We start from the raw sequence: 10,000 nt of genomic DNA on the forward strand, positions 1-10,000 counted from the left end.
CCTTCAACTCTTCCTCCCTCTTCTCCTTCTCCTCATACTCGTCCTCCTCCTCTTCCTCTTCCTCATCTTCAGTCTCCTCCTCCTCCACTTCCTTATCTTCAGTCTCCTCCTCCTCCTCTTCCTTATCTTCAGCCTCCTCCTTCTACTCTTCCTCCCTCTTCTCCTTCTCCTCATATTCGTCCTCCTCCTATTCCTATTCCTTCTCCACCATCTCCTTTGTCGTCATCTGATTCACCTCCACCTCCGTCTTCTCTGTCTCCTTAATCTATCTTTACTTCTTCTTTCCATTTTCTTCCTTTCCCTTCTCCTCCTGTTCTTTTTACTTTCTGTTGCTTTTCTTCTTATACCCTCTTCTCCTCCTTTTCTGTATCTTCCTCTTTTTCCTCCTCTTCCTTTTTTTCCCCCCTCTTCGGCTTCTCCCTTCTCATACTTTTCCTCTTCCTCCTCTTCCTCTTGTTCCTCTTTTCAGTCATCTCAGACAGTTTTTAAGGCGACGTTTACCATCGTGCTTGCCAACTTGTCTACTCGGAGGGACTATACTCCTAGTTATATTCTGAGAGTCTCGTTTGTCACTTCCTATTTTTCGAATTCTAGAACCGCCTCCCACACTAACTCCTCTTCCTCCTTCCCTCCTCTCTTCCTTCTCACCTCCTCCCCTCCCCTCCTCCTCCTCCTCCTCATTGTTATAATAGTATAATCATCATCATTATCATCATCATCAACATCCTTATTGACATCCTTCTTTTCCCCCTCTTCTTCTTTCTCTTCCTCTTCCTTCTTCCCCTCTCCCTCTTCCTCCTCCTCCTCTTCCTCCCCCTCTCTCTTCTCCTTTTCTTCCCTCTTCTCTTTTTCATCCCCTTCTCTCATTCCTTTCTCCTCTCTTTCCTTCCTCTCATCCTTATCCTCCTCTTTCTTCTCCTGTCTTTTCTCCTCTCCCTTTTCCTCCTCTTCCTTTCTCCCTCCTCCTTCCTCTTTTCATTTCTCCTTCGCCTAATCGAGCATTCCCTCCTCCCATCTCCTCCACATCAGACCTCACCAGTGTCCATAACTCCTACTCCATCCTCCTCCTTCAAAATGGAGTCTGTGTTGGAGTTGCACAACACCCGACGAAGAGCTTACTCCGACGTAGGGATCTACGGACAGAGGAAGGTTTCTGTAGACGGTCTGAGACCAGAGACCCACTGCTCCGCCCCTGGGCTCGGGAGGCCCAAGGGGCAGAGGGACAAAGGTCGAAGAGCTCTGGAAGAGGCTGAAGAGATCGGGTCGAGGAACCTTGTCAGACAACCTCCTGCAGAAGTCGCTGACGAAGGCGGGTTCTTGTCGACGCATTTTGGATATGTTCCTTGTAGTGACACGGACAGCTCTCCTAGTGTGTTGGAAGAGGCGAAGGAGGCCAGTGACGAAGGAATAGGTGAGGGAATCAAACGCGAATGTGGTTTTTGCGTGACAGTCTCAAATCGCTGCACTGACTGTGCAAGCTGTTGTGAGATATGAATTTTTATAAATGATTGTTTGCATTCTTGTGCACGATATGTGTGGATTTATATGCATATGCATACGTGTACATATGTGTATTTATAAGTATATGTACATATGAATATATGTATGTATATCTTTATGTTTACTGTATGCATATTTCTAGGCCTGTGTATATATATATATATACATGCGTATATATATATACGTATATATGCATGTATTATGTATGTATATACAATATATATGTAATATATATCTATATGATATGTGTGTATGTATATATGTGTTGTAGATGATGTCATCATAACAATTTATAATCTTGTTAACTTGTTCATTGCTACAAACGAGTAGGCGTACTTTAAGAAAATATCTTGTATACACACACACACACACACACACACACACACACACACACACACACACACACACACACACACACACACATGTATATATATATATATATATATATATATATATATATATATATATATAATTGTGTGTGTGTGTGTGTTTGTGTGAAATGTTATGTCTTTTCCTGAATGTAATTGTAATAGTGATACCGTTCTACATAAATCTAATTGTAGTTTTAAACAAAAAGTGTAGAATCGATATATATTTTCAAAATAGAAAAAGTGTCCACAAGATTGGTTCCCTGACTCGATCAAACTCGGCACATTCCTTCGAGTAATACCTTAGGGATCTGTGTCATCGACCCGTCCTACGTGAAGCGTACAGAAACAGAGGGGCATCCCCGCCACTGTTCATCACGGATCGTGAAAGGCTAAGGGCCCAATCACACCAAGCTTACGACCTGTTTCCGACCACCGGCGACCAGGTGGTCGCCGACCAGTTGCAGGTAGTCTTTGGAAGTCGCTGGTAGTCGGTGATAAGATAGATAAATAGATAGATCGATAGATAGATACATTACAGCACACACTGAATAGTCCCCAGTACATAGATTCTCATCTTATCAATCACATCAACTTCTTCTATTTCAATTCCTTGCATAGGTTTTGTGTCGCCGACCGATCGCTTGATTTTCGGTCGAAGGTGATCGGAAACAGGTCGTAAGCTTGGTGTGACTGGAGCTTAAGCTTTCTTGATATAAATCGGTGCTTAATTCGAAACCAGTTAAAGTGGCGAGGATGCCCCTCTGTTTCCGGACGCCTCATGCGTGACCTGACATGACCTTTAACGAATGTATTTTAGTCTTAAAAAGGTCTCAGAATAAAGGTCAAATATTGGAAAATGATGAAGGCGATGGAGACAAAGCTAAAGAGTGCACGGAAGAGAAAAGAGAGATGAATGATGGGAGTAACGCTGAGAGACCGAAAGAGAGCAAGTTGGATTAGAGAGCAGACTGGAGTGTGAAAGATACTGTGAAGGTGATAAAAGAGAGGAAGTGGAATTGAACAGATAAGTTAAGGGGTTATCACACTGGAGTATTTTTCCTCCGACTGTTGGAAGGAATCTGATATGCTGGAGGAAAATAATTTTCCTCCAGCATATCAAATTACATTCTATGCATTTTTGTTGATAAAACAAAATAGTTTGACGTAGTGATTTTGTGGCGTAAAGAGTTCTGGAGGTGGGCGGTACCGCCGATTAATCGGAGGTCGGAGGAAAAGGAGCCCAGTGTGATAACCCCTTTACCGCGAACGGATGATGGGTGTTGGAGTAAATGTGTTACTGACTGGACACCGCGAGATGGGAAGCGTGGAAGACGGAGACCAAAGAGAATGAGGAGGGATGATAGAGAGAAGTTTGCAGGAGTGACGTGGCAGAGGTTGGCGCAGTCATGGGAGTCATGGAATGGTATGAGGGAGGCCTTTGTTCAGCAGTGGACTCAGGATGGCTGATTTGATTGATTGATTGATTGATGTAAGGATCCCATGTTTTATCTTTGTGTTTTTCTCCTTGTTTGTATTTTATTATAACGTCTGCTAAGTATAGATATCATTCCTTGTTACGAATATACATTTGTATGTATTTGTGTGTGTGCGTGTGTGTGTGTGAGAGAGATAGAGAGAGAGAGAGAGAGAAGGGGAGAGAGTGGGATAGAAAGAGATAGAGAAGGAGGGAGGGAGAGAGAGAGAGAGGGAAAGAGAGAGCGAAAGAGAGAGAGGGAGGGAGAGAGAGAGAGAGAAAGAGAGAGAAAGAGAGAGTAAATGAGTGTGAATGGTGGCAGGAAAGACGGGTTGAATCATGAACATTAGTTTAATGACGTTTCGACTACAATTCTTCTTCAGAGTAAGAGGAATAATTGTAGTCGAAATGTCAGTGATATAGTGTTCTTGATCCAACTCATGTTTTCCTCTCACGTTTTGCACTTTACTCTCTCACCTTTAAACAACACACACACGCACACACACACACACACACACACACACACACACACACACACACACACACACACACACACACACACACACACACACACACACACACACACACACACGACTGGCCGGCGTAATGGTAGTGTTCATAACTGCTACTACAGGGGTCCGAGTTCGAATCCCGCCCAGGACTGAAATAATTTCAGTATCGCTGCGCTGCGAGTCGTTACTCCACCTCTCGTGGGCGAGGAGTTGTGTGTGTGTGTGTGTGTGTCAAGTCACAGTATTAACCATAGATTGATCGTACATGAGCTCTGAGCTCTCATTCGGGAGGGTAGTGGCTGTCGATCACGAGTCCAACACATGATCCAAGACCATGGTGAATTACAAACACACACACACACACACACACACACACACACACACACACACACACACACACACACACACACACACACACACACACACACACATACACACACACACACACACTTTTTCTCTAAGCTTTTTCTCTTCCTTAATATGCCTTTCTGCTGCGAGTCCAAAGATTCTGTGGGTGACCGTGTTGACTTCTTTGTTAGAAAAACCATTGTTTATCAACGCCTTAGCAATTCCTTCTAATTCTTTGTGAACCGATATTCAAAGTGCTCTAGTGTGTGAAGATCCTCTGGATATAAGACCAAGTCTTGCTAACTTTATATCTTTGGGAGTTCTTAGTTGCACTATAAGAGCAGTAGTCTGCATTGGATGCTATGGTGTTCGCTTCGTTATGAAAAATCCGTTCTTGTCGTTTTATCTAAGCATCTAAGAAAAGCTGCTCGCATTCTCTTTACTTCTTAGTTGTAAACGACGTGCCCTCTAAGCTGTGCGCATGTGCGCGCGCACATATGTTTTACAACTACGAGTAGCGCACGAAAAAAAAAAAAAATGCGAGTACACAAGGTTTTTAAATGATGTTAAAATCCATTCAGTAAAGAAGTTCCACCCAAATATCAGCTTATAAATTCTCTAAAAATATGGTAACCTGCCAACTGTCAAACCATAATTGGTTTGGTGGAGGTGATATGTAATACAAACTTGCAAATTGTGCGTGTTTGCTTAAATGATCAGATAGGGACTCGCACGGGTGCGCACATACTTTTCGGAGGAGAAGTTTGCACTCAAGCAAATTTCTGCGCACGCTCACAGCAAAAAATTAGAGGGGACATTGGTTGTGAAATAGAAATATTAACAAGATCAACCTCAAACCAATGACGAAAACCATGCATGACCGTTGTTGCATTGTTTACAAAGGCTTTGTATCATCACGTTATAAATTGGATGGAAGAATAAAAAATAAAAAAATAAGCAACGTAAAGTCAACTAATGCAAACCAGAAGAATGACATTGTCACGTATTAATGCTACATTACCTCTGACCCAGGGCAGTGGGCGAGATGCAGGGATGACCCGTCATCCAGGAGGAGCCAAGATAATAGGGAGGGAGGGGGTAGTGAATGGGAGTAGAGTATGTGGGGATGGAATGGGTGGGAGTGGATTTTATGCCTTTGTTTTTTGACTACCTCCCTTGTAAGGGTGAAAAAGCCTTTGGTAAATATATTCATATATGTACAAGAACAAGAGAACTAAGGACTTGGTCATCAAAAACATCTGCTTACTTAGACCTCAGTAGCTTCAGTGGAGCCATGTCGTGCATGGATACACCTGAGCCTTAGGAAACTCCGCAGCCTTACAAAGTTCACACATCAGCATGACTCACAAAAACCTCCAAACGTCTTACGTGCCTCATTGAGGAAGGTGTCCCAAAAATACATACAAGAACGCAACATTACAAACTGGAGATATGTTCGAAAAAGGGACAAAAATAGTGTAATGAAACGACAGCGAAGACTAGTGGGAGAAAGAAATACAGGAGTCTTAGTCTGAGTTTATTTCTGACTAGTTTTGCAGGTATGAAAAAGCATGCCTGCGGAACTAGTCAGGAATAAACTCAGAATAAGACTCCTGTGTTTCCTACTCCCGCTTACGTCAACCTGTCAGAATGTCTCATGATTTATCTATCTATATACCAAGGGTTTTTTCCCCCTTACCAGGGAGGTAGCCAAAGCCAAAAGGGATATACCTACTCCCATCCATTTCAATCCCATCCACCACCCTTTCCTCCTTTTCGTCTTAGCTCCCCGTGGATGGCGGGTCATCCCTATATCTTGCCCACTGCCCTGGGTCAGAAGCAATGCAGCAAGACACAGCACATCGACAGCAAGGCCGCTTCACTTCATCGGTGCCCCCCCCCCCCTTTCGTGCTGTCTTAAAATGAAGTTTATACAAAGGATGACACCCCGAGCATGGATCAATATATATATATATATATATATATATATATATATATATATATATATATATATATATATATATATACAGGCATAACCCAGTAGGAGAATTATCATGCCGGCCTACGGATCACCAACAAACTGAGACTCTGAGTGTTTTCCTCTTGTACATTAACTAATTCACTAATTCTAGCTTTTGAATTTGTTTACTTTTCCTTAGTATTAATCCCTTTACATGCGTACATGACCACCATAGTGTAATCACTGAAAATGTACCATGAAGTACGAAACGTTGGCATTAAACTGTGCTACATCTATTACATATTTTGTGCTCAGAGTAGAAAGGCATAGCTAGGAAAAGAGAAAGCTTAGAGAAGAAAGTACATCAATGCTGAAGACGTTGTCATTTTCAATGTATTATTTATCAGAGAGAATACCATTCCAACTTACACTAATATGTGTGTGTGTATGTATATGTGTATATATATATATATATATATATATATATATATATATATATGTATACACATACATACATATATACATACATATATATGATATACTGTACATGCAGGCCCAGGTGTATGTTGATAACGTGCTGCGCAGCTCCGTTAGTAGAGTCTTAGTAGAATTATAATTAGAGCAGTGGATGGGAGGAATGAGTGACAGGGCTTTCAGATTTATAGAACGAAGATCAAGACTCAGAGATTAGTATGCCAGGGGCAAGGCTGAAGAAAGTGAGTAAGTATAGATACCTGGGTTTGACAGTGGGTGAGGACGAAAATCTGAATGCAGAGACAACGTAGAGCGGAGTCAGGGTGGACTAATTAATGGAAACGCCAGGAGAATGATTATGTGATTGTCAAATCAAAGTAAAATTCAAGGGACGACCAAGAATGATGTACGAAACAGAAACACGGGAAATGAAGAAAGTTCAGAAGTTGAGGGTGGCTAAGACGAAAATGCTTAGAAGCTTGTGTGGAGTAACACAAACTGACTTGATCAGGTGTGACAGAAAAAGAGGAACTACGGAAGTTGTACGGAGAAGAAGAAGAAATACAAGAAAAGAAAACTGCTGTGGTACGGTCACATGTAGGGAGAAGAAATACGACGGTGGAGGTGGAAGGATGGAGGGGGAAAGGAAGACCGAAGTGGAGGCAGATGAACAGCATGAGGGATGATCTTAGAGAAAAACAGCTGTCAGAGGAAGACGACATACGTGTATGAGCAAGCTGGGTGAAGAAAAGCTGTCAGAAACATCGACTCCACATAGAAGTGAGAGAAAATGTGTGTATATATACATGCGTACACACACACACGCACGCACACACACACACACACACACACACACACACACACACACACACACACACACACACACACACACACACACACACACTATATATATATATATATATATATATACATATTCACTGGTGAGAAATGTAGTAACACATTTGTAAATCACAACTAACACCACAGTCTGAAAAAAAAGTTGAATACGCCAGTCTTTATATTTCGACTACTATCTGCAATCCTCTTCAGTAGTACAAAGTGGAGGGAAGATACTATCTTTAAATAGCAGCCTCGTACAAAAGAAAAGGAACTAGGGAAGGAGTAAATACCACTATCCTCACTCTCTGGTGACCTGAGGAGGACGCGAGGTCGGGTCAGGTTGAGGGGGAAGAGGAAATACAGGAGTCTTAATCAGATTTTATTTTTGACTAATTTCGCAATAAGCTTTATCAAAGGAATAGTATTATAAGATGAATAGTGAGCATTTAGACTTCCCTCTTGCAGTGGACGGTGCCTTCCTTCATTGCCAACCGAAATTAATAAAAAATGAGAATGATGACAGTTATTTCTAAACAGTAACAGAAGTAGAAGTGACTTTAATGGTGATGTTAAAGTAAGAGGAGTTCAGGAGCATCTGAAACAGTCGTAGAGGCCAAATGTCACCTTGGCTTTTGTCCCTTTAAGATCTGATTCTTTCAAGAACATAATAATGAAGGAGATTGCAAGAGACCATAAGGCCTACACTAGGCAGTTCCCTGTCCATTACCACATATCACCCCATCCATAAAGTTATTTATCCTGTTTAAACAACCAATATTTTCAGCGTTCACAACAGGGTTTTGTTGGTGTTATAATTAACTGTATATAGTGATTCGATGATTTTATTGTTATTATTATTATTATTATTATTATTATTATTATTATTATTATCATTAGTATTATTATTATTTATTATTATTATTGCTACCTTCCATGTAAGGGGGAAAAAGTCTTTGGTATATGTATGTATGTATTATTATGATTATTATTATTTTATTATTATTTTGATTTATTATTATCATTATTATTATTTATTATTATTATTATTATTATTATCATTATTATCATTATTATCATTGTTATTGTCATTGTCATTATAATAATAATAATAATAATAATAATAATAATAATGATAATATTATTTCTAGACACTTGACCAAAACGGTGGCTCCCTCCCAATTTGGCAAAAGTCCCTCAGTGTTGATGTGGTACCCGACTTCCTCTTTGTGCTCCTTGAGTCTGTCCATTATTCTCATATACGTCTCGCCGTTGTACACGCTATAGCATCCGTCACGGAATTTTACGAACAATGCTGGTGTCGCCATTAGTCTTGGTATTCCCTTAATTAATTGTCCGATTCTTTTTCCTCGTATCGCTAGTTACCAATAGTACTTTGGGTCTGGGTGTCCTTCTAAATATGTCTGAAAAATCACCATTTGGAAACCTCTACATATCGCAAATCTAAATTCTGTCCTCTTTCCTGCACTGCAGAATCTCTTTCATGGACGTCTTCGTAAAGTCTCAAGACGTACACGAGACTACAGCTCACAGGAAGAAGATAGATATTGGAAGGTGCATGAATACAGCAAGCAAATGTCCATAATGCTACAAGTTTAGCAACAATTGCATATGCATCCAGCACGCCCATTGGTCCTCCTGAGAATTCCATCAATAAATATCTCGACTAAAGCAAATTCTTGTAAATAATGGTTACTCAAACTCGCTCATCGACCAAGAGACTAGACTTCATATAACCCGCACCTACACACTGGCCAAGCGAGTTAGTGCGTCATTACTTGCGGCGAAGGTCGAGGTGATGGTGGTTCGAACCCTGCCACCGGCGAGGTTGAACCAAGGGCATGGTTCATTGAATTCCACGCTACAAAGTCCTCTGTAAGGGTCATCGTCCTAGCCTCCCGATAGGAGGAAGTTTGTGACGTTAAGCCATATTACATCACCCACATACTTCAAGACCAAAGCCACATGATCACTGACATCACTACTGGGTTGACAAAAGCCGGCGACAACACACAAAACAACCTCAGTGGTCGGCACAAAGGCGGTGAACTCAATCCAACAGGACGGGAGGGCAGGCCAATAGAGCCACTTGCTGGGGACAAGCACGCAAGAACCGCCATTCACGCCTTATAAAACCAGGATCATGACAATAAACCCGTTCTTTACTAAGAGGGTATCTCGTAGGTGAATGGAATAGTCTGACGACAGGCAGAATGAAAGGAAACCTCGTTGACACGGGGCTAGTTTAGTAGCAGCTAGTTTATCAGTAGCTAGTTTAATAGTGGCTAGTTTGGTGGCGACTATTTTAGTAGCAGCTAGTTTAGTAACGGCTAGTAAACTACCCCTCTCCTTGCCCAATGTCAAAGAATAGTCAACTTGCCTCCAAACTATCCTAGAGTGAACACTTACTTTCCGGGTAAGTTAACTTGCAGGTCGTGCTATCGGCTACTAAACTAGCCCCGTGTCAACGGGGCTTAGGGGCTAGTCAAGATGGGCTATTACC

At 41.5% G+C, this 10,000-nt stretch overlaps 1 protein-coding gene across 2 annotated transcripts in view; it reads left to right on the plus strand.

Moving 5' to 3' along the window:
• The window catches only part of LOC143018209 (uncharacterized), a 462,052-nt gene that overhangs the window by 71,059 nt on the left and 380,993 nt on the right, over window positions 1-10,000 (plus strand). The window contains exon 1 of one of the 2 annotated variants that reach the window (XM_076173409.1): window positions 343-1,411. The exons of the other annotated variant lie outside the window; for it this stretch is intronic. Within the exon in view, the coding sequence (XP_076029524.1) occupies window positions 1,075-1,411 (337 nt within the window). The 5' untranslated portion in view covers window positions 343-1,074. Of the gene's footprint in view, window positions 1-342; window positions 1,412-10,000 lie in introns of those variants that run through there. 2 annotated transcript variants of the gene reach the window in all.

Source organism: Oratosquilla oratoria, chromosome 34 (assembly GCF_046742065.1).
Source record: "Oratosquilla oratoria isolate Oo_2021 chromosome 34, ASM4674206v1, whole genome shotgun sequence".
NCBI classification, from domain to species: domain Eukaryota; kingdom Metazoa; phylum Arthropoda; class Malacostraca; order Stomatopoda; family Squillidae; genus Oratosquilla; species Oratosquilla oratoria.